The 25,152-nt window shown below is 49.4% G+C and overlaps 1 protein-coding gene across 1 annotated transcript in view; it reads right to left on the bottom strand.

The window, feature by feature from the left end:
- LOC117887079 (dynein heavy chain 17, axonemal-like) overlaps positions 1-25,152 on the bottom strand; it is a 36,913-nt gene that overhangs the window by 7,217 nt on the left and 4,544 nt on the right. Inside the window, exons 5-27 of the mRNA XM_034789321.1 lie at positions 23,807-24,073; positions 22,200-22,361; positions 20,718-20,951; positions 19,977-20,141; positions 18,644-18,739; positions 18,048-18,265; positions 17,495-17,702; positions 17,092-17,207; positions 16,157-16,349; positions 15,227-15,462; positions 14,177-14,299; positions 12,871-13,075; positions 11,765-11,929; positions 11,454-11,594; positions 11,142-11,312; positions 9,324-9,446; positions 7,394-7,587; positions 6,090-6,238; positions 5,808-5,935; positions 4,230-4,457; positions 2,078-2,269; positions 728-907; positions 83-265 (exon numbers count right to left, since the gene is read on the bottom strand). Of these exons, the coding sequence (XP_034645212.1) occupies positions 83-265; positions 728-907; positions 2,078-2,269; positions 4,230-4,457; positions 5,808-5,935; positions 6,090-6,238; positions 7,394-7,587; positions 9,324-9,446; positions 11,142-11,312; positions 11,454-11,594; positions 11,765-11,929; positions 12,871-13,075; positions 14,177-14,299; positions 15,227-15,462; positions 16,157-16,349; positions 17,092-17,207; positions 17,495-17,702; positions 18,048-18,265; positions 18,644-18,739; positions 19,977-20,141; positions 20,718-20,951; positions 22,200-22,361; positions 23,807-24,073 (4,077 nt within the window). The remainder of the gene's footprint in view (positions 1-82; positions 266-727; positions 908-2,077; positions 2,270-4,229; positions 4,458-5,807; positions 5,936-6,089; positions 6,239-7,393; positions 7,588-9,323; positions 9,447-11,141; positions 11,313-11,453; positions 11,595-11,764; positions 11,930-12,870; positions 13,076-14,176; positions 14,300-15,226; positions 15,463-16,156; positions 16,350-17,091; positions 17,208-17,494; positions 17,703-18,047; positions 18,266-18,643; positions 18,740-19,976; positions 20,142-20,717; positions 20,952-22,199; positions 22,362-23,806; positions 24,074-25,152) is intronic.

Here is a 25,152-nt window from a genome sequence, read left to right as displayed (position 1 = left end):
AGTTGGTGTGTTTGTTTCTTTGAGAACAAACCCGCAGCAGATGAATTCCTGGTTAGCATCAAAGGACAGAAACGTTTCCTACCTTTTCCTCTCGGGACACACCCGTCCCGCCTCCAGCATCAGACTCCTTAGGCTGCATCTCCAGAACTGTACGGAAAAGCTTTTCAGACGTGACAGTGAGGAAGCCAATTTCGGCATTGGGGTGGAGCCCGTAAAGGTACGGGCTCTCTGGGGGGAGGTTCTCATCAATGTATTCATGATAACCCTAAAAGACAGGGCAGATAGCAAACACTGAGTGACTAGACCCCTATTCCTAGACGAGGCTTTTAAGACCTTTGGGCTCATCTAGCCCCACTCCATCATGGACTAGGAGTCTTTGGTGTTCCCGCCTGGAGAATATCTAAACCATCTCTCAGTCTCCCACTGAGGGTGCCGTAGACCTACTGCCCTCCCTCCCTAAGAAGTTTTTACTCATGTCCTTCCTCAGCTTTCTCCTGGTTTATTACTGAACTGCTTTTTCTTGTCCTGACACTCTCCCTCTGGGAATCTCTCCAGGTTTCCATGGACTCTCCCCAGTGTCTCCTTATGTCATCTTTACAGGGTTCTTTACAGGTTTTGCAAGGCAGTGCTCTTATCACACATACATCCCCAAGAGAGCCACAGCCTTTTGACAGCTGCAGTGAACTGTGGAGCTCTCTCCCCATAGAAGAGAAGAGCCTTTCCTCACCTTGTAATCCGAGTTGGGTGGAACTAAAAACCCTGGAGCCAAGGCCATTTCTCCCTCCAGCATCTCCACCCGGATGTATTCTCTCAGGTAAGTTCTACACAACCTGCGATCCCAGTCATCTGTGATGTGTCCCCCATACATAATTTCACCAAAGAGATAGCGAAGATCGTCCCATGGAACCTAGACAAGATGCCGACTCAGTGCAAAGTGATTTCTATAGCATGTGTGTTCTGAAAAGTTCCAGACAGCAGTTGGAAGCTTCACATGTCAAGTTAGCTTTGCTGTGCCCTCACCATGCAAGGAGCGAGCCCTTGGAGTCAGTCACACATGAACAGATCAGCATCAACATCGGGGGGGAAGAGCAGCATGGAGCCGTCACTTTCTTGACCATGTTCACTGGGGATTTCACCCCTTCCCCAGCACAAAGACAGCCCCCCAGAGTGGCGGATGAGCCTTGCCTCTAGATCATGTCTCTTTTCATCCCAACTGAATTTAATTAAGCTTTTGCCACTTCCATAAGGCCTGGAGTGTGCTTAGGGTTCCCATCTGTCCATATTTCCCCAGACATGTCCGGCATTTTTGTCTTTAAATAGCCGTCCAGGAGGAACTGGTAATAAGGGTAAAAGGTCCGGGATTGTTCCCCCTCCTCTCCCTTCCCCTCCCCTTTCCCCCATGCAGAGTGCGGCGCGGCTGATTGGGCGGCTGGGTTTGATTGAGCTGCTCCCATTGGCCTCCAGCAGCCAGAGCCCCTTCCCCCCCCCGCCTCAGCACTCTGCGGGGGTGGGGCTGTGCGCTCTGCAGCCTGGCAGCTGTTTTGCCTCCACCTGGCGCCAGCGGCTCCAGCGGTATGGTGGTAAGGGGCGTCCCGGGGGAGGATTGGATGAGTCGGGAGTTCTGGGGGTGGGGGTCTGTCAGGGGGTGGGGAGAGGTTGGATGGGGCGTGAGAGTCCCGGGGGTCTGTCTGGGGGCGGGGGTGTGGATAAGGGTTGGGGCAGTCAGGGGACAAGGAGCCCCCGGCAGAGCCTTCTTCAGTCCAAAGGTTGTTGGAGCCCTGTGCTTCCACAATGCTCCCCCAACCCAGGAATCATAGAATCACAGAATATCAGGGTTGGAAGGGATCTCAGGAGATATCTAGTCCAACCCCCTGCTCAAAGCAGGACCAATCCCCAACTAAATCATCCCAGCCAGGGCTTTGTCAAGCTGGGCCTTAAAAACCTCTAAGGCAGGAGGCCGGGAGGGGGGCACGAAGGGCAGGTCTAAGCAGCACCCTGCGTTTCCCCTGTAGTGCTGCTTTTTGTAACCTGGGGACAATCAGTCTGACTTGCCGATGTTAAACAAGCACGTTCTAACCTTGACATTAGCCTCCAGGTAATTATACAGCACGTTGATGGATATAGTCAGATCTCCATTGTTGAAAGGATAAGACCGATTCCAGCCCTGCGCACCAAACTTACGCCTTTCAGCTACCACCGCATGAAAGTAGCAGAGAGCAAACAAGATGCACTTGAATTCAATTTCTTTGGTGCACATTTCTAAAGTGTCCTAAAGCAGAAGAAAGAGGAAAAGAACATGCTTGTGTGCAGAAGAGGAAATGTCCCCAATGGGTGTCTGAATATAAAAACAACTTCTCACAACTAGCCAGCAAAGACGGAGCTGAACCTTCTTTACCACAAAGTGCACGTAGGTGTCTCAGCTTATGCACGCTCTCAAAAGCTCACGTGTAGGCTCAGCAACATTCACTGCTGCTTGCCCAGAATTTACTCATAGTACATTGAAATGTGTGAGAGGGAAACTCCTGGCCTCGTCCACACACCTTAATGTGATGTGTTTATAATCTGATGAGAAATGACCTCTTAATTCTAACTGTCTGCTCGTTTTAAACTCTTGCACTCTATCAGTGAGTTAAAAATAACCAAAATCTCAATCATAGTAATTACTACTACAGCTACTGGTCACACGGCTCTGTGAAAGGTTAGTTGTGGTGCTTCAGAAGCAGGCAGTAGAGGTGTATTTTGATCAGTCTTCTTCCTAGAACTGCATTATCTGTATTGTCTCTGATACTTAGGCACACCAAGGTGACCTACAATTCTTCCTTTCAGAAGTTCATCTTTTGCACCAGGCCCAACAATGTTCAGATGTAGGAAAAAAGCATTAAGTATAAACCCTGCCATGTTTTCTTCTAAGCAAGTCCAAGTTACCTAGTCATTCCTCTGCTCTCCTAGCCAGTACGTAGCTTACACTGTATCACAGGCCTGCACAACTCGTAAAGCGGCGAGGGCCATATTACTCCAAAGAAAATAGCTGAGGGCCGAAACCCCCCGGCCGTGCTGAAACAGGCCCCCCTCTCCCCCCAGTGCCGCCGAACACCGTCCCCCCCCAACCCCCCCAGCCACGCCGAACCCCGTCCCCCCAATCCCCCCCCAGCCCTGACCCCCAGCTCCGAGCCCAGCCCCTCTGAGCCAGACACCCCCCTGACCTCATCCCCCCACCCAGCCCTGACCTCAGCTCCTAGCCCAGCCCCTCTGAGCTGGGAATCCCCCTGACCCCAGCCCCCGTGAGCTGCGGCTCGAGCCCAGGCCGGGTGCCTCTCCCCTCGCTCGGACTTGCCAGCTCTGCCTCGTGCCCAGTGCTTCCCGCCTCAGCAGCCCCGGAAGTGACGCTGGACGCCAGGTAGGAGGAGCGGGAGACGGAGACGTGTTAGTACCTGTGTCTTTGAAGGCCAAGGGCAGTAGGGCCCTTAAAAAGCTTCACCTGGTGGAAAGATTCTACCAGTTCTGGAACTGGCTGTGGAACATTCTAAAGGTACACACCATAGCATGCTGCAATTTTCTAGTATTTACAGGCAGAGAAGAAATGACTCGTGCAATGACAGACTATAGTATATTAGCCTACAAGTAGAAACTTGCAGCCAGGCAAAACCCACAGCTGCAGTAGAGTGCTTCTATAATCAGACAGGCTTGGCATGATCTCACCTCTTAACATCCCCATCACTAGCAGCTTTACATTTAATTATTTTTTAATATTGCTGAACAGGACTGTAAGGATTACAAATTTGCTCTGTCCCTAGTAAAATCTTATGTTATGGGAACACTGATACTAGGAACACCCAGAGATCTTTAGTGGACATCACAAGGGTACCTTTTCCAGTACAATGCAGAAAGCACGCAAAAACCTTTGAAAAAGCCCTGTAATTAATGCCAATGTGGCGAAGATGCCTTTATGAAGGGCATCAGTATGAACTAGTGCACTGAAAAGAACAGAGCTGAGAGGAGTCAGACTAGATGACTTAGGGGTAAACTATGAGTCTAGACTCTTAAGAAATCCATTTCCTAGGCAGGCTGCACTCTCTCTCCTGGGGAGAAAAGCCCGAAAAGAGAGAGGCCTTACAACTTCTAATAAAGAGCTGTGACTGCAGAAAAAAAGTATAAAACAACAACAAAACAAACCCAAACAGCTTAAAAAAAAAACAACAACCAAAAAATCAATCCTGTCATCTGAATACCTGAGTAAAGAGATCCAGTGCTTTGTGCAAGTTAGCATGCATGCCAGTCGGTGGCTCATTGGTAATTTTAATGGCATTTTCGAGGAGTCCTTGAGGAATAATATGCGAGTCTGGAGTGGGAGCAGGTTCTGCACTCATGAACACCCTGTAATCCTCGTGGCTGCCAATGCTGTATCTCTCAACCTTCTTATCCAGAGTGCTCAGCCACTTTGCAACCAGGTGGATATTCTGCAACACACACAATTTGACTTTACTTCTTGCTCCTAAATTTGAATCCCGTACGGCCGAAGTCCCTCACAGTGCTAGGTGGGAAGTGCTGTGCTGGAGGAGGTGATGTATTTCACACCTCTTAGGCCTAGCAGCCCTGAGTTGTTCCCTGTTGTTTCATTGGGATGTGATACACTGACAAGGCCCCATGCTTCCTCTGGTGACATAGTCACCTGTTTAGATTTGACGCAGGTCAGTGGAAGCTGCCCACCAAATACTGTAGTCAGTCTCCTAGGGTTTGTACCCATCATCATCTTTTAACATTTGGATGAATAGCCTGGAAGGCCAGAAGAGACCATGAGCAGCATCCAGTCTGTCCTCCCGCATAACATAGGCCACAACTTCTGGTGGACGTAGAGCAGTGGCTCTCAACCTTTCCAGACGACTGTCCCCATTTCCGGAGTCTGATTTGTCTTGCATAGCCCAAGTCTCACCTTACTTTAAAACTACTTGCTTACAAAAATACAAGTGTCACAGCACACTAGTACTGAAAAATTGCTTATTTTCTCCTTTTTACCATATAATTCTCAAATAAATCAACTGGAATATAAATATTGTACTTACATTTCAGTGTACAGTACACAGAACAGTATACACGAGTCATTGTATGAAACTGTCGTTTGTACTGACTTTGCTAGTGCTTTTTGTGTAGCCTGTTGTAAAACTGGCCAAATCTCCAGATGAGGAGATGTACTCCCGGAAGACCTCTGTGTACCCCCAGGGATACGTATACCCCTGGTTGAGAACCACTGATGTAGAGCACCTCTTTAGAAAGAAATCAAGCCTTGGTTTAAAGCTTCCCAAGTGATGGCGTATTCGCCAGTGTTCTTCACTGAAACATTAGACGTCCTTTACTAGATGCTATACAGGACATGCTTCTCCCAGCACTGTGCTGCTGTATCAGCTGGATGGCTAGCCATTCTCCTGGGCCCTAATGCACTGCCTACCGCCACAGTGGTCTTAGCTTCTGCTGGCCCATGGGAGTTAAAGATCAGATGCAGCAAATCATGCTGGGTGGCAGGTGATGAGGTAGAGAGGCGATGTACTCCAGAATCTAACCAACCAGGAAGTTGGGTAACATGATGGCTGAAGGCATTCAATACAGACAAGCGCGAGGTAATGCATTTAGGAAAGGACAGTTCACTTTGAGAGGAGAGGCAGGACTTTTGAACAACGTGCGTTATGTAGAACTCTTTGCACCGACATGGAGAATTTCTGAATGTAGAATGGGCTGCTCTAAATACTATTAGATCACGACAGAACCCACAAAGCTACAGCAGAGAACCGACAATGCAATGGTGCGTCTAATACCTGCAGAATGACCCAGTGTCCTTGAACAGCAGCCACATCCAGGGCATTTTCTGCCACAACTTCCTGTCCTTGCCCTAGAGACACATTATGGATTTTGCCGTTGTCGATGGTAAAGCCTAGCTTTCTTCCTGGGGGGGAAGCCACAGGAACACATTAAAATTAAACAAATAAAAATAAATAAAAATCCAAAAATTGCACGCAGTGTCTGCTCTTTATTGATAACGTCTTCCATGACTACCCTGCTACAGACCCTACTGTTAGTGAAGGGGAATATTGATTTACCCAGTGCCTCTACGTCCTTCAGTGGGTCAACCCCTGGAGAGAGGATAAAGAATATTGCAGTGGATGGGCTGCTCTCTTCATATGATTTAGAAAATTCAACACTTCTGCCTTCTACAAACTTACTTCCCATCTTCTCTTCCACAAAGTTTCTGTGAAAAAGAAGTTGATGCACAATTAGTCCCAGACTTTTTAACCGATTTATTACAAATAACTTGCAGGGCTAGGCCATGTGTTTCTACAGTTAGCCTCGAAGGCAGATCAGGGCATAGGTTTTAAGTACTGTATGAAAACAGAAAATGTTCCTACAATGGCTCAGTAGGTGTTAAGGGCAGAGAGTGGAGCTGCAAATCAAAATAATGCACAAAAATTTAATCCGAGCAAGGAAATCCCAGAGAAGAGCGGATAACAGAAAAAGTGGATTACACAGCATGCCTGGAGCACTTCTAAGGAAAGTATCTGGGCCAGATCTACACCATTGTCACCTTGAACCGTTAGCTTGTGTAACCCACACATCTCCTGGGTATGGTGTTCTGTCCCACCTGGTGGCACCAAGACCACTTAGTGAGAGAGATTAATGAGCCGGCTCTAGCTCAGGCTGTAGAGGCTCCAGGTTTGATGCCAGCCGCTGACGACCGGGGTCTGTTGGTGTTACACTTGCACAGGCAAGAGAGTTCCCATCCCCACCATAAAAAGGGTAGCTCCACACCTCCAGTGACTTCATACATCCCTTCAGTGTTCCCCCTCAGCATTGCCATCTGCCAGGGCAGCCTGGGCCAAACGAGAGTGTTCTGCCGAGTTCTAGTTGAACAACAACCTCAACAAGTGTCTGCTCCAGATACACAGCGGGGCTGGGGCGGGAAGCCCTCGCAATTGCAGTGGGCGTAGAGGAGGTCTCTGCGGTTAGAGCTGGCTGCAGAAAGGATGAAGCTGAGGTGTTGGGGTACATGGCACACGTTCAGGACCACCAAGGGTGCTGGTGTGGCATGGGTGCCGGAAGCTGGATGTCTCTGGGCACATGTCCCACAGGCCAGGCTGGCTCTTCACAAGCGGACGAACAACCATAACCCCCCTTTTTCAAACGCCCTTTTGGAAGCCTATTACCATGCGACAGGCCGCATGCCGTCAGCTCTGTGCCTCATCCCCATGCCGCAGGCAGGTGCAGTTACTGCACAGCTGCACGCTCCATCATGTCCCATTTCTACTGCACCACCGTGAAATGCCTCCCCAGAATCACTCCGCGTAGGCTTGCCAAGACCCTTCTGGGCACTGACGGCACGGGTCCCTCCAGGATCACGAGAGAATACCTGACTGCGTAGGTCATTCTGTCTGGCCTCATGCACCTCATCATACACAGCTTCTGCAGAGCTGATTTATTCTTCCACTCCTTCGGGAACACTTCCTTCTCTGGCGCCTCCGACTCAACAAATTTTTTCCATCGCTTTGCCGAACCTTCAATGTCACTGTCTAAATTCTTGAACTCATCCATATCTGAGAGGACCTTTAAATACAGGAGAAAAGGACCAGCTGCTTATGTGTTCTAGTGCTTCCTCCTGCTCTGTGACCCAGTGGGATTGACTTGCTGGAGACATTGTGGCTTTTCACAGGTGTGGCTGACAGCAGACTCAAGTGCTGAGTGTTTCGTACAAACTGTTGCCAGTTACATGCTCTAGCCCAACACCTGGTAGCCTTTTATTTTTATTTAAAGTTAATTTAAGTGATGTAAAATCACTGCCTACAGCTTTCTGTGGCATCATGCCTAGGCTGTGAGCTTTCAGTATAAAAATACTCAGATACTCTGTTGAACACTGACATAATCAAGATATTTGCTGCCATCTGAGAAAAAGAAGGTAAGATGTGGTTAGCATTGGATTCCTGTTGTGGAGGCTTGGGGGTTCTTGTGGAGCAGGTGGAGATTTTGTGATGCACCCAAAATATGCTAACAATTTAGGCTGTGCAATTATGCAAGAAATGAGAGGCACATGAAGGGTCTGCTGTGATAATGGTGATCCATGTTCACCTTCCCTCCAGCCAGAAACCATCTTTGGAGACAGCTAATAGTGGTATGTATAGGAGAAACTTAAGAGGTAGACATGTCTGAAGCATAGAAGAGGTGTCTAAGCTACTGACGTGGCACAGCTGGTGGTGCTAGCCAGGGGCGGCTCTATGTATTTTGCTGCCCCAAGCACGGCAGTCAGGCGGCTTTCGGCGACATGCCTGTGGGAGGTTCGCCGGTCCCGTGGCTTCGGCGTACCCGCTGCCGAATTGCCGCCGAAGCCGGGGGACAGTCGGACCTCCCGCAGGCATGTCACCGAAGACTCCCTGACTGCTGCCCCCACAGCGACCGGCAGGCCGCCGCCTGCGGATTGCCGCCCCAGGCACGCGCTTGGTGCGCTGGTGCCTGGAGCCGCCCCTGGTGCTGGCCCAGGCAGGGAGGCAGTGTAGGCACAAGAAAGGGAAGGATAATATTTGTGTTGAAAGTATCATTTTTAAACTCTCAACATCAGGATCGGTATTTTTTAACACCGTCATGTTCTCCCTCTGGATCTTATTCCATTTGTTGACTCTGACTTGCCTTATTCTCTAGGCGTGAAACCGTGGCTCTCTCCAGCACATGCCCACTGAAGCCAATGGGAGGTCCCAGTGTGGAGCAGAGGCATACAGAGCAGCGGAGAGCTGCCACATGGCTGTGTGTATCTACTGGGCAACATCCGTAACTCAGGGGCCAGTCAAACAAACATGAACAATGTTGATTTTAACGCCGATACTTTCACAAACAAAAGGGACATTAGCCGCTGCCCGGAAACACCTCAAAGCCTGGCTTCTTAGCTTTCAAACGATACCAACGCGAAGATGCCTTCCCAAGTGATGCTGGGTTACACAGTGCTGCAAAATTGACTGCTTCTCGTGCCACCTTCTGCTATGGTGGCTACTTTGGTGATTAGCTGATTATTTGATTAGGGGTTTTCTAATCAACATTATTTTTAGAGAAATATTCCAATAACGTGACTGTTCCACAGCAGCATTTTTAAGAGCTACAACTCCCAAGGGTGTTAGTTTAACCAATAATCTCCAGCATTATTAAACTTATCCTGTCTCCTGTTTCAACCTGCATATTAGTGGGCTCACAATAGTGTGGCCTGGTTTACTGACTTCCACAGTGCAGTGTCTTAGTCTATTCTGTGTAGTGTTTACAACACAAGATTTTGTACAAAATGTTACATTCTTCAGACACACCTTAATTCCTCCCCAACCTTGAGATTGTAAGAAATCCACAGGGGACGTCAGTCCAGCCTTGAACGGAAAGCGCAAAAGAAAGTCCAGTTCAACCGGGTTCACTTCTTTCTTCATTAGCAAGACCTGATGAGAAAGCAGAGATTACAATACAATGTTAGGCCTCTTGCCCAAGGTTACATAATCCATTTCTGAACAGCGTTGTTAGCAGAACTGCTGTGTGTCACAAGCCCTGTGCTCACATGTGCTGGGAAAATGGACATTGCAGAAGTGGTGCAGATGCATGGGCTCTCGGAGGAAATGGGCTGGACCCCTCAGGCTCTGGCAGTGGAACTCTCTGCGGGCAGAGCCACGTTTACTGCGTTTGTACAAAGCCTCGCACAATGGGGCAGGGACCTGGCTGGCCTCTTGGCGCGATGCCACTGTAAATGTTAAATGCGTAACAGCAGCAGCACTGGAGAAGGCTGTTGGCCCACCAAGACAAGCCCACTGGGACCAATGATGGGGCTACAATGAAGGGAGGAACCCCTGTGGCTTTGTCTGCACTAGCATTCCATTTGGATCATTACTGCCAGCTGGATCGGTCACCTTCCTGCTTCTCCCCCCTACTCTACCCAGTGCAGCCATAAGGGTCACCCTTTTCCTGCTGCTCTGACCATGACAGCCCCTTCCCGCCTGCCCCAGTCTCCTCCTCTTTGCTTCACTCTCACACACACTTGGAGCAGCCCGCCAAGCACCTCTCCCCACCTCCAACTCACTTCTCCCAGGAACAATTGCTACCCTGCGTTCTCCCAGAGCATCTCAACTCTGCCCCTCCCCACGTGTGCGGGCCCAATTCTGCCAACACGGCTCAGCGCTCACTTACCCGACTAGCTCTCTGGAAAGCAATGGGATTACTCCACTATTGAGCATTGGGGTGAAACCCTGGCCCAATGAAGTCAGTAGGCATTTTGCCATTCTCTTCAGTGGGACCAGAGCGCCATACAAGGGCTTGATGCAGGAATCACTGAGTGAGATTCTGTGCTACACAAGTGGCTTGAACATGACGGTCCCTTCTGCTCTCACAAGTGTTGGTAGAACTGGGCCCCAGGGTTCAATGCAGTTGAGCACATTCTCAGGCATCCTAGTGGATACAGGTGTTGGGGCCTGAACCAAAGTCCCCTGAAGTCTGGGGGAATCTTCCATTGACATCAGTGGATTTTGACTCAAACTTTAGGATGTAAATTCTCCGGGTGAGAGCATGACTGACTGAGCCCTGCCTGTAAAGCAGGGGGCGTTTACACACCATCCAGAAGATTATTATTAAAGCTACGATTTTGGCCTGGAGCGCACAGTGTTCATGGCAATCGGAATTTTAATAAAGTCTGTGACCCTTGCAATGATGGCTCCTGTGGGCCTGGCTCTCTGCTCTGGAAATGGAGAGCTGGGCCATGTGGTCAGAGTGCCACTGGAGTCTGGTATCTCCACCTTTCCATAGCTGGAGATAGAGGGGCGGATGGGCCAAATTTGATTGGAGTGGTGACCTAGCGCATGGGGTTGCAACGCCCAGAGTGAGGAGCTGGACCCAGCCCTGCAGGTCAGGAACTGCCAGGGCAGGTGGGCTCGCACTCTAAAACCCCTCCCCACAGGCTATGACACTTCCTCAACTAGGAGATTTTTCCCTGCAGCTCTGCCGTAAAAGTTTGCATGACAAAATCATCATAATAATAATTAAGGCTAATATGGGGGACACATGCTTTGCCCCAGAAATAAGAGACCACCATGTATTACATATCTGAAAAATTGTATTAGCTACTAATTTTAACTGGAGTCCAGTATTACCTGAAAGGCAACTTGGGCCATGAAAATGAGTTTGTCTCTCTCAAAGAGTCCCCGTGCAGTGTACATGAAGACCGAGTAGGTGATCTCATCTGTTAGGTTTATCACCCGGTGCTTCACGTCTTCAGCTGGAGGAGTTCGCTGGATGGCCTTCTCAAAGACTACATTGAATGCCTAGCCAGAAACGGTTAGAGATGGATGACCCAATTGTTGTTTTCAATAAAACACTCAGAATTGTAGCAACAATGACCCTTGTGAATTCTTTGAAAATCTGTTCAGTTACATAGAACTGTCTGCCCCATATTTGTTACTTACCTTTAATGAGAACTGGTAGATGGGGTCAATTTTGTTGAGGTCATTCAGTATAAAGTACAACAAGGATGCCCTTTCTGCAGCTGGCCTGTAGTTTTCTCTAGCTTCATTAATTTTAATTTCTGTAATTTTAGCTTCTCTCACCTTAAAAACAAACATAATGTTACTACAGCAGCTTTGTATGTCCTGGAAAACAACATGTCTCCCAGTCCTCTCCCCTGCTTTGATGGAGTTGGACACCAAATTCATTTTCTAAAAGAAACTCTACTGGTTCCACAGTGTAACCTGCAGGAGCCTTGGGGCAGCTTTCTTACTTTTTCCTCAATTTCTATGGCTGTTTGCTTTGTTGTCTCTAGATTCTCCACCAATGCGGTGTCTCCCAGGAAGTTTCCTGATGCAGCAGAGAGGCGGGCAAGCAAAGAGTCCTCCAGCTCTTTCAATAAAATCTTAAATTCATTTTGACTTTTTGTGAGATTTGCCTACAGCATCAATGCACAAAAGAGGAAAATTAGTTAGCAAGGGATTTACAACTAAAACTTTCATAGCATCAGTTTGGAGTGATTTAAACTAGGTACCCTGGACAGGCACAATGGAATAATGCACCAATTAGCAGGTGCTATTGTTGGTTTTATGCTCTTTTACATATCGGTTTAGTTTATAATGTAGTTATGGGCTGTATAAGTCACTGAAGAAATGACGGAATGTATTCTATGTTTACAATGTTGCTGTAGTCATGTTGGTCCCAGGATAGGAAAAGATTATTATCTCACCTACCCTTTCTCTCGGAGTGCACGCTACACTTTTGTTTAAAATATATTAGCTGGGCCTGCTAACCGCACCATGACATGAGAATACCACTAAAACGCTTTCATAAGTGGCTGCAATGCAGGGGAGAGGCAGGCCCTTCATAGTTAAATCACAACATTCTGACACATCCGAACCTTCATAGAGAACCAGACAGGGCAATGACACTCCTGTCCCGTTATGGTGGGGTTGCAACTCCAGAATGATATAGTCAGTTTAATGCATCAAAATAAAAATGATTGTACCCCACCATCTAGTGTGGATTGCTGAGGCTGAATGGACCTGATGCTGCTTCCCTTTTCCGTAGGGGTAGAGTTATTAGATATAATTTTTAGTAGATCATGTGTTGTCTATTGATCACTGTTACATGTGTTGTACAGGTGATCCACACCAATATTTATAATTTAAGGAGCAAATCTATCCGAACATTATCGCTCTTATTGGCACTGGAGATTTCCTGGAGAAAGTACCCAGCATAGATGACAGTGAGTCCTAATCAGGGCTCAGTCAGTTTTCTGTAAACAGCGTAGGTCTGGCTGGAACAGCAGGTGTGTTTCGCTATCTGTGAGTAAAGTTACAGCAGGCTCTACCTTCTCTCCAGTAATAGCATCGATACCTTCAGTTGCTCTAGATCTGGCCTCTCTTTTGCAACCACTGCTGCCAACAGCTGATCCTCCAGTCCATCTCTGGTTACCAGGAAGTTAATTAAAGTGCACTGAGCCTGCATCTCTGGCTTGTAATGGGGGTTAAAGTATTTGGTGTGCAGAATCAGACGGAAGTTTGGATGGTACTCCACTTCTTTATCGCCTATCTTAATGTATCTGTTTAATTGAACAAAACAGTGACTTTTGGTAAGTGCTAAACCATTTGGCATTAAACAAACCAACACAGACACTACCCCTCCTACCAATGCCCTAACTGCTAGTTATGAGAGATTCGTTACTTTGAGCCCCACTTTACTGGAGCACATACAAAGACACAGCTCTGCAGCAGAGCATGGACTGGGATTGTCCCGGCAGCTGGAGGCAGGTAGGTGCCCAACTCCTGTTGGACTGCAGCTAGGTTTGAGCAACTAACTCCCTGAGATGCCTTTGCAAATGCCAGCCTGACGGTCTCCATTCAGACAAAGCACGGCAAAGAGAGGGCCAGAGTACAATAAACCCATCAAGCAGTGACTCAGTCAGGCTCTGACGGGTCAATGGGGAAATTCCTGCGGATGGCAGAGGGTTTCGGACCAGGTGCTAAGGCAGCCTCCTTAGTCAATAATGATTAACATCCCCAGCCCTGTCACACAGCAGGAGGGAGTTTTCAGAGAGCTTTGAATGGAGAGATGGAAAGGCCTGGAGAAGGGACTGGAGATGGGCACAGAAGCAGGAGTGGGAGAAGGGACCGACCAAGGGGTGAGGGCACTTGGAGTAGCTCTCAAGGAAAGCCCCCCACTGCTGGGTGTGTACCTGCATCTCCCATTTAGTGTAAAACAAAAGAAATCTTCTTGTTTATTTCACTTTATTGTGCAGCCCAAGCACCTGTGAAGGTTTCTGCTCTCAAATCGTTAACCAACCGTGACTCAGTGGCCCAGAAAATTAGCCTTGTGGTAAAACACAGTAAGAGGGACAGTGAAAATCCCCCCAAGGAAAGGGTTGTTAAAAAGGGAAGGAAAACTGGTCAGAGAGTCACAGCTCTGCCCAGAAAGGTCTGGTCCCAAATCTGCCAGCACATTTCAGTGGGTTGAAAATTGAACTGCTCAGAGCAGAGGATTTTCAAAGAGGCTGGCTAGCCATCTGTCTCGGATGGTTTAGACACAGCAAATGCTACATCTTGGCAGGGGATCACACTCAGTGACCCATACGGTCCTTTCCAACCCTTTGATTCTATGCTAGAAGCTCCGATTCCTTTGTCAAGAGGAGTGAGAATACACTTACTTTCCCTTTTTGATGGTGTTCCTGCCTAGCAAAGGGTCCAGCACAGGCTCCACCGACTCGCCGATGTTCTCAATGATCAGGGGGTGTCCCTCTGATATAGCTTGCTCAATGATATCCAGATAGCTGCAGCACATTGGAGAAGAGCCTTAGCCATGCAAACATTGCCCCAGGAAGCACTATGCGAAGGGGGAGGAGCACCAGCACCCTCCAGACCCTCACACACCACGGTGGCTTGCCAAGGTAATCCTGGTTCTCTGCAGAGCTTTACAGAGCTACGTGGGCTGAAGAAGCCCGAGGCCTTGTTCAAATAGAGGATCCAAAGAGGCCCATCACCTGCAGACTCAGGATCCAATGAATAATTCAGACTACGTTGACCAGGGAGGCCCAGCACTGTCAGATGCACAGGTTCTGACAAAGGACCGAGCAGCATGGATCTGAGCAGCCCCTTATCTCTGGCCCAGGTGACCCAAGGCGGCCGTCTGCATCAGGACATAGCCAGCCAGGTTCACTGCCGGCAGTCTGAGTGCTCTGGAGACCTGGTTTCCTTACACTTCTTTCTCTTGTTACCTGGAGTGCTCCAAGTGCGCTGAGGATCTGACTTCTTGACACACAGGCTAATGGGCCAAACACCCCCCTCCCTCCTGCAGGATGGGAGAAGATCTGTGGCGAGGCTCAGATCCTGGAGCAGAGAGAAGACTGGGTTCCACATCTGCTCAGGAAGTGAGGGGCGGGGGGGCAAGGGTACCCTTGGTTCTGGAATGGTGGAACAGCAGAGCGTACGCCCCCACATGCTCTCCGTGAGGCTCTGCAGAGGACATGGCATGAAGGATAGTAATTGATACATAAAACAAGCACTGAAGAGTCCCCAGAATAAACCCAGTCAGGTGTCTCTTTACACAAATAACATCAAAGGAGAGGGTTCTGCTGGACCTGACGCTGCCTGCTTGGTCTCATCATTAAGGCATGTCTTTCCGGCAGAGGAACTCTGCAGAGTATTGTGAGGGCAAATTATCAGACAGCTGTGTAAAGAACCAACGTGGCCAAACAAACCTTCTCTGTCCCAGTCTGATTGATTTCAGCTCTTCTCCATATTTGTTTTTAATCCATTTGACCCCTTGTAATTGGGCATCCACAATGAGCGGCCAGCGCTCCGTGTTGCACAGAATCGTGGCGTTTTCGGTAGACATGCGGTCACTGGGCAGCCCTTGGTTATTCCAAGTAGCGATATCCGCATCGTCAGTCAGAAGGCTCAAAGGATCCAACCCTGGTGTAACAGGAATTGGCACCTGCAACACAACAGGTATCTCTGAAGCACCTGCCGATCTAGGGTTGTGGGTGAGGCTCTCTCTAGCTCATCTCAAACTACTGAGCACGAAATTATTTAACAACGTACAGGCCAAAGATGTGATTAAAAACTTAAAACACCAAGACCATTCTGAGGGCTTGTCTTCACTACCCGCCTGGATCGGCGGGTAGAAATCGGTCTCTCGGGGATCGAATTATCGTGTCTCGTTGGGACGTGACAATCGATCCCCGAATCGATGCGCGTACTCCACCAGCACAGGTAGGAGTAAGCGCCGTCGACGGGGGAGCCGCAGCGGTCAATTTGCCGCCGTCCTCACAGTGGGGTAAGTTGGCTCGGATACGTCGAATTCAGCTATGCTATTCGCGTAGCTGAATTTGCGTATCTTAAATCGACCCCCCCACCCCCCAGTGTAGACCTAGCCTGAGATAAGGCAGCTGTGCCCCCTGTTGGCTAGAGTCCATTTGAAAATGCACTGAAATGCATTCCCACCTACCCGAGTCCATCAGAAGGTGCCATGGGCCAGGCTAAATCACAACCCCTTGCAGGATCTTCACAAATACAATGTAAGGGGGTGAACAAACTGTGTATACCAGCCCTATGCTCAGCCTACATTGCTTTTCCTAGTGGCATGAAACAAACACCGTTGGCTTTATGCCTGTGCTATACTGATTTACCTTCAATTCATTTAAGTATGGTATCCAGTACTTGTCCATCAGCTCAGTCCTATATTTCTTAGTAAAATAGCCAACATAGGAAACAAAGGCTGAAATCAGCAGGACATCTCCACACAAAGTCTTCTCCTGCTCTCTGAAGTTTTCCACAGACTCAGCCCAGCGAACATTTTCCGATGCTAATCCTCCAACAAGCCTGCAGTGACGTTTCAAAGGAGAGAAGTATCTTATTATTACTGAGTTTTGACCCCGTGGGCCTGCCCTGGCCTGGAGAATTTACAGTGTCTCCTAGAAGTAACTGCAGAGGCTGGAAGTATCAATAAGCTCTGCATATTTATCCATTTAAAACTCTTCCTTGTGAGCTCTCCAAAAAGCTTTCTGGGGCTGCAGCTCCGAGATGCCGGAAAAAGCTGGTACAGCTGCTGTCTCCAGAGGGCTCAGTGGCTTATGGAGCTTCCCAGTGACTGATATTCGGAGATAGATAAATACAAATATTCACGACTAGTTGTGCACTGCTACTGGCTGGACAAGTCTGGGTAATGAAGGCATAAGCAGGGGAGATTGCTTCCAGGGGGCGCAGAATGGATAGTAACTGGACAGCGATACAAAGCTCTTGATGGGAAGAACATTATTGACTGAAAATGTTGAATATTAAACTGACAAACTTCAATTCTATTAAACCAATTACTAAAGATACATATTCACGTCAAGTGACCATTCCTAAATGAGGCAACTGAAATCATGCCCATATCAGGGATTTTTCAGTGCGTTCATCTTGTCTTTCATACCATTCGAGAGAGTTTCTTCCCCCAGGAGGTGATGTTACAGAATCTCAGGTCTGATCCTTAAACAGCCGACATTGAAGACTGGTGGTTGAACAGTCCTGGCCAGTGCCAGGGACGTGCGTTATGAGCTGGGTGTTGGCAGTGGCACTGTACCTGTTTGCTAAGGTGATGACTCTGTTAGTAGCATCAGCCTCTTGTTGGCATTTGATTTTTTCAGCTGTGGCCTTTTCAAATTCTGCTGTGAGAGTTGCCAAGTTGGCATTTAGGTCCTTTAAAAACAAGATGTTTGCAATTAGCTATTCAATATGGCACCTGTGAATGCCACACGATACAGAGGAGGGAGAAAGCTCTGCAGACACAGGTATCTGTTACAAAGCAAGTCTGCACTTCACAGACTTCTAGGAATCCGTCTCACTTACCTTTGGCTTCATTCTCTGATCCACAGTTTAACCATTTATTACCAATGATGGACAGCAACCAATTTAAACAGAGATATTGACTCAGGTAGCAAGTTTGTGGTTGGATTATTTTGCCAGTGAGAGTAACATGTACTTACTGCAATCTTGTTTTTAATGTGACTGAGTTTATCTTGTGCCTCCGCCAATTCTGCATTAGCCTCCTCTAGCGCCTGCCTCTTGGGTGCGACATCACAGTACACTTCATAGAAGCGAACAATATTTAAACACCAGGAGCACAGACCTGCTGCAGCTGTTGACTTTGAGAGTATGAACTCAGGGTCAAAGGTTGGATCTGACTGATAGGGCCTGAAGAGAGAAATACAAATCAAGATAGCATTAAAGGAGATGGTGTTGGCTAATCTGGGTTATGACACGGATTCTCCTTTGGGGCCTTGGACAAGTTACTTGCAGCCACATTTTCAGAAGTAGACACTGATTTCGGGTGCCCAGCTTAACCCACCAAGGGCCTGGTTTTCATTAGTGCCGAAATCTTTGGCTCTGGTCCCAGAATTGCCTCATGACAGAGATTCCAGTGATGGAGTATAGCTCTGTGGAGACAACTGCATGGCCGGAGGTGCTGAAAAACACTCCGGGACCCCCAACTTTCATTCAGTCCCTGCCTCAGTGGACTCCAGCCCTCATTTCACTCACTTAAATGCTTTCAGACAGGGTTCAGGAATGTGCTCTTTATCATACTTCTTTAAGCTATCCAGGAAAGAATCTACTTTCCCCATCATGATTTTAGCTGCCTTCCAGCTTTTGTCCTTTGGTATCTTGCCCCCTGGAGCTGTCAGTATCATCACAGCTGCTGTGACATTAACCACTGCTTCGGGAGGCGAACCGAAAGACTTCAGCTCTGTCAGGTTGTTCTAAGGAGAACAGAAAAGACTGATGAGTTTTGCACAGGGTGGAGGGTACTGAAAAGTGAAGTAACACGTCTAGCTTTGCAACAAAGCTTGGAATCCAGTTAGTCTGGTTCCCACCAGCAGGGGCATGCACAGGAATTTAAATTTGACCCCTTTTGGAAAGGGGTGCACAGAAACTCCCTGGCCCCGGGAGAAGCTTGCTGCCCCCGGCCCCCTGCTCTGAGGCTGCGGCTCTCTCCCCACCACAGCCCCGGGACAGGGAGAATACTGGGGGGGGCCTCGTGCCTCCGCTTGCCCCCCTTGCGCACGTCCCTGCCTAGCAGCCAGAAGATAAAAACTAACCAGGGAAATCATTTCCTCCCCACTCAGGAAAATATTTACCTTATTGAGAGTGTCCAGAGCTTCTTGTGCCGCTAATAAAGCAGGTTCCGCTTTAGCCAAGTCAGTCTCACAGGCTCTTTGTTTTTCGGTTACGTTCTGATGGAAGCAATGCACACAGTGAACGCAGGCTGCACCAGGGGGTTGCTGGGCGCTGGCTTGGTCCCTTTGCACAGGTGCCTGTTTCACATCACAGCTGAGGCTCGCTTGCCCCTGGCTGGGATGGGCTCAGGCTCGATGGGCTGGAATGGTCCCCGGGGAGTAACCGGGACAGGACCCGGGGGGCGGGAAACTTGAGCTGCCATGGCCCTGCAGTCCCCACCTCGCTTCAGTCTGCGGGTCTGTCACGCCATCCCTAGCACAAGCACAAACGCCCGGCAGGGACGGGGATGGCTCTGTTCGAGCTAGTCAGAAGCAGGGCACTTGGCGAGGGGAAGGGCCAAGTTATCGACAGAACCAGGGATTCGCACTCGGGGTGGAGGGAGCATGTTGAACTGAATGGCAGCTTATTCAAAGATGCCAGTTTGTCCCTTTCTCCCCCAGGCATCGCCCCAGTGTGTGGAACAACCTCCCCCACCAACTGTAAAGCCACTGCCCCTCCTCCTTTGCCTCCCCAATCACAGCTCATGGCTAACGGCTGCCACAGAATCCTGCTAGCTGGTGATGGCCAGGCAGGGGCCAGGTGGGGATGCCTGCTACCCATTGCTTATCTCCAAGAAAAATAACCCCAACACATACACTCTATAGCTACATGGGCACAGGGTGACTCCAGAACAACAGAGCTCCTGTTCCTGTGAACCTGTCCCCTCCCCCCGGCCCCGCTTTACTGTCATCCTCTTAGACAGGGAGACCTTTGGGACAGGGACTGGCTGTACAAAAGGGGCTCGTTCTCCCCTGGTTGGGCCCCTAGGAGCCTTCCCAAAGTACAGTAATAACCAACACTTCTGGGCAGACGCCTAGGGAAGAGCGTGAGCTGCAAGAGCTTCAAGTGCTGGGTGTGTAAAGGAACCCTCGCAGCCCCTGTCATTGCCGGGCTGCGTGCACGCAGCTCACTGGGCTGGGGACCAAGCCGAGGCTTCAGGGGCCTAGCCACTAAATATCAGTTTGGAAGAAAAGTTGTTCTGTCTCCAGATTTCTTTCCCCTGTTGCAATACAGCAGCTGGCAGCAGGGATGCGCTGAGCTCCTTCAAAACACACCCTTGGGCAGCCCCATCAGAGGAGCTTTCTCTGTTAGTCAGTAGCTGATGTCCCTAGTCACGGAGCCTCTTGTGGTGGTGCCATGGCAGGAGAGAAGCTTTAGCTAAATGCACTGATGTCCTGGGAGATGTGAACATACCGTGTTAATGACCTGAACCTTCAGCTCCTCCTCATCAGCAATCACCTTCTCCTTGCTCACTTTCTCAGTTTCAACACCTACTACCTGGATCAGTTTATCTGCATCCTCATTCTTATGCTTCAGCTCCAGCTCTTGGACAGCAAGTTTGGCTTTTAGGTCCTCAACCTACACAGAGTACAGTAGGAATAGGAACAGTCTGCTCCCAGAGACAGGAAAACAGCTAGGTAATTTGCACAGGAAGGCAATGCCTGGTATCTACGGTTGTTTTGGAACTGTTTAGAGAAAAGAGGGTTTCAAGTCGTAAAGGAGACAGAAAGAGGCAAGGGGAGCACCAGGACCACTGCTCAGTTATACCAAACAGATCATTCACCACTCCATATCCTCCCCATCCTGCTGCATCTGTTGTCTCTCATCACACGTTAAGGCTGTGAACCATCTGGGGCAGGGACAGTCATTGTGACGTGTGTGCAGAATGGGGCTCTCAAGGCCACCCCAAGAATGATGTCACTGCTCACCCAATGTTTCCAATATAGAGAACAAAAGCAGTGGGACTTACAGTAGCACGCGGAATGGGGATGGATCCCAGACATGGGCTCCCTGCCCATTTGCTGTAACTGACCCTGGTCTCTGCCAAGATGAAGAGAACTAGAACATTTCATCTCTCATTAGCAGCCCCGAGCACTGACCACCAAAACCTGGGGATCAGAATGGAGGGGTGAAGGTGTCCCTGGACACACGCACCTGGGAAGCAGTACTCTGAAGTTTCATTAAGCCGTTCTCCAACCTGTCGATTTTTGCAATGAGCTCTCTTCTCTTTTTAAAGAGCAGATTCTGGTAAAGTTTGATCTGTTCCAGAAAGGTTTTCGGGGTTGTATAGTTATAGCGCCTCTCGGTGGCTAGGTAGACTTTGGACATCTCATTTACAGTTTTGTGGACATAGGCCATGAACTGACTGATGGAGAGCTTGACGTCTGGCTGCAATAGGACCATACATGCCATCAGTTACCCCGTTACTAAATACAGGCTCATTATAGACATTCAATGCAAACCCCTGCCTTCATGTAACGTGACAGTTACTTATTTAAATACCAACACCCAGGGTAGGCAAAATAACACCAACTTGCCCACGGCATTGCTGTGCATCAAACAGCAGAATAATCATTGCAAATATGAGGTAAGTTATCACAATTATTATTATTCAGGTCCTTCACTTTTGCATTCCTCAAATTCTGTATGTTCTGCAGATAACCTTTGGTGCATTAGCAGAGGGCCCAGGTTTTCAACTATTGGATTTCCCGGGGTATTCTGTGTGTGTGTTTGACAGGAACCAAAGGAGAAAAGAGAGAAGAAGGTTTATCCACCATCTGTGCTTGGCAAGAAGGCTGCAGCTGTTCCTTTCCTTCCTACTATGAACTCTGTGTACAAATTCACAGCCTGAGGTTTCTACAGCATCTGAACACCTTTGAATTCAGCTAAAACGAAGCAGAGAAGCAGCAGGGGAGCTTTCCAAGAGTTCTCATGTTCGCAGTTGGGTCAATACCCCTTGGCGTGAGGAGGGCAAAGCAGCCAGTGCGCTGAGATTGGCTGATGGCTCATGTGACAACGAAGTGGGACTGTTCTTAATGTTTCCTCTGAATACTGTGTGGGTGCCTCAGTTTCTGTCACCTGGCAACTAATGGCCAGGCCCTTCCCCCCTGCAAGGACCTGCTGGCCGGGGAAAGGAACTCAGCAGAGAAGGAGGGGCTGGAGGGGGTTTCAGTTTGGGGCTGGCTGGGGACGGGCAGTGAGCGCAGATGGGGGTGACTGGCTCGCTGGGCCCCAGAATGGGATCCCGTTCTTTGTACCTACAAGCTCTGTTTTAGACCATGTTCCTGTCATCTAATAAACCTCTGTTTTACTGGCTGGCTGAGAGTCACGCCTGACTGCAAAGTGGGGGTGCGTACAGGACCTCTGGTTTCCCCAGGACCCCGCCTGGGCGGACTCGCTGTGGGAAGCGCACGGAGGGGCATACGCTGAATGCTCCAGAAGTGTGAGCTTCTTGCCCTGGAGACAGTCTGCTCCGAGGGAGAGGAGGCTCCCAAAAGTCCTGACTGGCTTTGTGGGGAGCAGTTCCAGAGCACCGCCCGGGGACTCCGTGACAGCTCAATCGTTGCCCATCAGACTGGTTCATGACACCCGCTGCTAGGGACCACAGCACTTCAGGCCAAGCAGGCAACTGCTCACCTCAATTCCCTCCGTTTCCTCCAAGAATCTGCCACTGACGGACACCAGAGCATCTTCAGGCCATTCATGGAACCAGTCTATGGCCGCACAGTTGACCACAGCAGGGAATTTCCTTGCACGTACCCGCAGCGTAGAACCCACAGGAGAGAAGCACAGGATGACCTGGGACCATAGCACATTACAGCACATGTGACAAGCTGGCATCAAAACAGAAAGATGAACACAGGGGCCAGACGTGCTGCTGCACCCAGCACCTGTTCAGCACAGCTTAGGGGTCTCCTTGCCCGACCTTGCAGCTGGCTCTGCGCTGGCCTGGTGTAATGCAGCTGAAAGGCTGGTCTAACCAATGCCAGCTGCCTGTATCCTCCATGGAGCTGGGGATCACTACAGCGCAGTAGTGCTCTAGCCAGGGTCCCCTCACACGCTCCACAAGGGCTGCTGTCTCCACACCAGCTGTGGACTCCTTAAAGCCAGCACACACCTCAGCTGGAGACCCCCAGCCAGGGTACAGCCCGTCTGTGCTGCTGGCGTGGGAGAGAACCTGGTGCACATTCTCCACTTGCGTTTATCACATCACATGGGCTAAGCATAACCCAGTGCAGAGTCACTTCCCCGTGGGCCAGGCTCACTGCCACACTGCTCGGGAGGCCCCGGGGAATGGAATCTGCCTCTAGCTACGGTTTGCTACCGCTGCCCATCACCATAGTATCTGAGCTCTCTCTCATCTGGTGTGTGGGAGTCAGTGTCATCAGCCCCGAGACCACCCCTGCAGCCCCCAGCACAGGGGTATGTTGGGTAGGGAGGGGAGGAGGTGTGGCTGGAGCATCCTGATCTCCAGCTGTCCTCCACTGACTCACAGCTCTCCAGGCTAGGCAGAAAATCAGGGAGACTCAGCCCCTCAGTGCTGCACTGAGCGAGAACTGTGTGCAGCAGGTGACCTGGTCCCACATGTATAACAGCCACTCGCAACAGAGAGATGCAGATTTGGACATGACAATCAAAATCTGCTCCTGGGAATGGCACATGACAGCATCAGGGCAGGAACATCGAAATGGCAGGTTAATAGGCGTGGATGAAAGCATTAACTCCGACGTCACTCTTTACCACTGTGAAGAGTAGGAAACTCCAGCACCCAACCAACAAGTTATCCCCAAACTGCCTCTCACTCTACATGCCCAAAACCACGCCCCCCAAGGTCTGTGGATTTGGGGCCATATCTTCAGAAGAGTTCAGCACTCACCTGCGGGACCAGATCTTTAAAACACCAGCTCCCACTTAGGTGCTTGATACTGCTGGATACTGAACTCTTTGAAAGTCCATCTCTAGATGGCCAGCTCCCTGATGGGAGCGAGCGCAGTTTATTTACACACACAGGTCTGAGTGGGTAAATATTTAGAATGCAAAACTTGCACACTCACGAGCGTGGAGGTACACATTTAGGGCCTGGGCTGAGGTTACTTTGAAAATGGGTTTCACTAAAAGTTATCACAATATAATACAAACAGGCAGATAGCAATGCCTGGGCACTGGTTCCTAAAAGCTCTGGGGTTAAGACAAAGTCAGAACTGCTGGGAGCCCATGTACATTCTAAACAGACTCACTCCTACCTTTAACTGCCGCCTGACTTTGTCTATAAAGAATTTCCAGCAGTTTTCCCTTGTATCTTGCATTCCAATAGATTTCACTTGTGGCCTCATGGCACCGATAATATTTTCCACTTCGTCGTCCTGAAAGAGTCCTGGGATCTCTCCAGAGGCTAAGAGATCATTGATCAAGACCAGGAATTGCTCCTCTGCAACCTGTGAATCTGTCATTAGGAATACGGTGGGTGTATTCTTCACAGCTGCTTTGATATACTGAGAGGCCAGATCCAGCTAGTGCAAAAGACAGAAACCATTACGCCTCTGTCACCCAGAAACTTGTCCTATTCATCACGTTATTATGATTAGTTCTCCTACAGTAAGCACCTCACTCTAGGGTAGGGTGGGAACATCTCTTCCTAGCATAAAAAGATGACAGGACTGACTGACCCAGGAGGGAATAAGGAGTCTCTTGGTCAGGGCAAAGCTAAGTTCTCACGCTTAAGAAGCCACAGCTTCAGCTGGGGGCAATGGTGAGACGCAGCAGCTACAAACCTAGAGCTGGGACAAGCGCCCTTCTTGTGATCAGGACAGTCAAACTCAATAAGTCCAGAACTGCTCTGTCCAAAGACTGTGTGGGGGCAGGCAGAGTAATTCTGGCTTTTCTTACACAGGAGGAGGGTGGATGGACATCTCCTCGGCATAGCTGCTTTGAGAACTCATGGGAAAGCATGTTAATCTCCTACACTGTCACACGTGTCCAGGGAACACAGAACCGCGAGGAATCCCATGGTCACTAGATGCCACACTGGCTCTGCACAAACACATCTGAAACACATGGGTTAATCATGCCTGTTTCTTGTACTTCTATTGCCAAAAGTAACTTGGAAGCGTGAAATGGGTCTGACCCTACAAACTGCTCTGTGCACATGCACAGGGTCTGGGGCCCTAGTCTGCAGTGTGCGCCCACACAGGAACGAGCCACAAAAGGGTGTATGTTGGAGATAACGTACCTAAGGGAGGCCCCAGTGTGAGACAGGCTGAGAGCCAAGTGCCTTCAGCCCCCAGAAAACCGCACCAGCAGCCCAAGCGGGAGTGCTGGCCTGGCTCATTGCTCTGGCAGTGCCACTCTTTGTTCAACGTGAGAGGTTGGTGCTGGAGGCTGAAGCAATGATACACTAGCAGAAGCAGATCCAGTGGGCGGAGAAGCAAGAACAGTAGGGAGACGGGTAAGGTGACATTTCCCCTATGGTTGCTAACACATCCCTTGTTTGTTAATCTTTTTTCTACCTGGTTCTTTCCTTTATTAGTAAAGGTACAACTTCCCCTCTCTGTTTGGGCCCAAGTCTCCCTTTCCTGACCCCCAAAGCTCA

Source organism: Trachemys scripta, chromosome 14 (assembly GCF_013100865.1).
Source record: "Trachemys scripta elegans isolate TJP31775 chromosome 14, CAS_Tse_1.0, whole genome shotgun sequence".
NCBI classification, from domain to species: Eukaryota; Metazoa; Chordata; order Testudines; family Emydidae; genus Trachemys; species Trachemys scripta.
The sequence above is the reverse complement of the archived record's forward strand: the minus strand, read 5'-3'. Positions and strand labels throughout refer to the sequence as shown.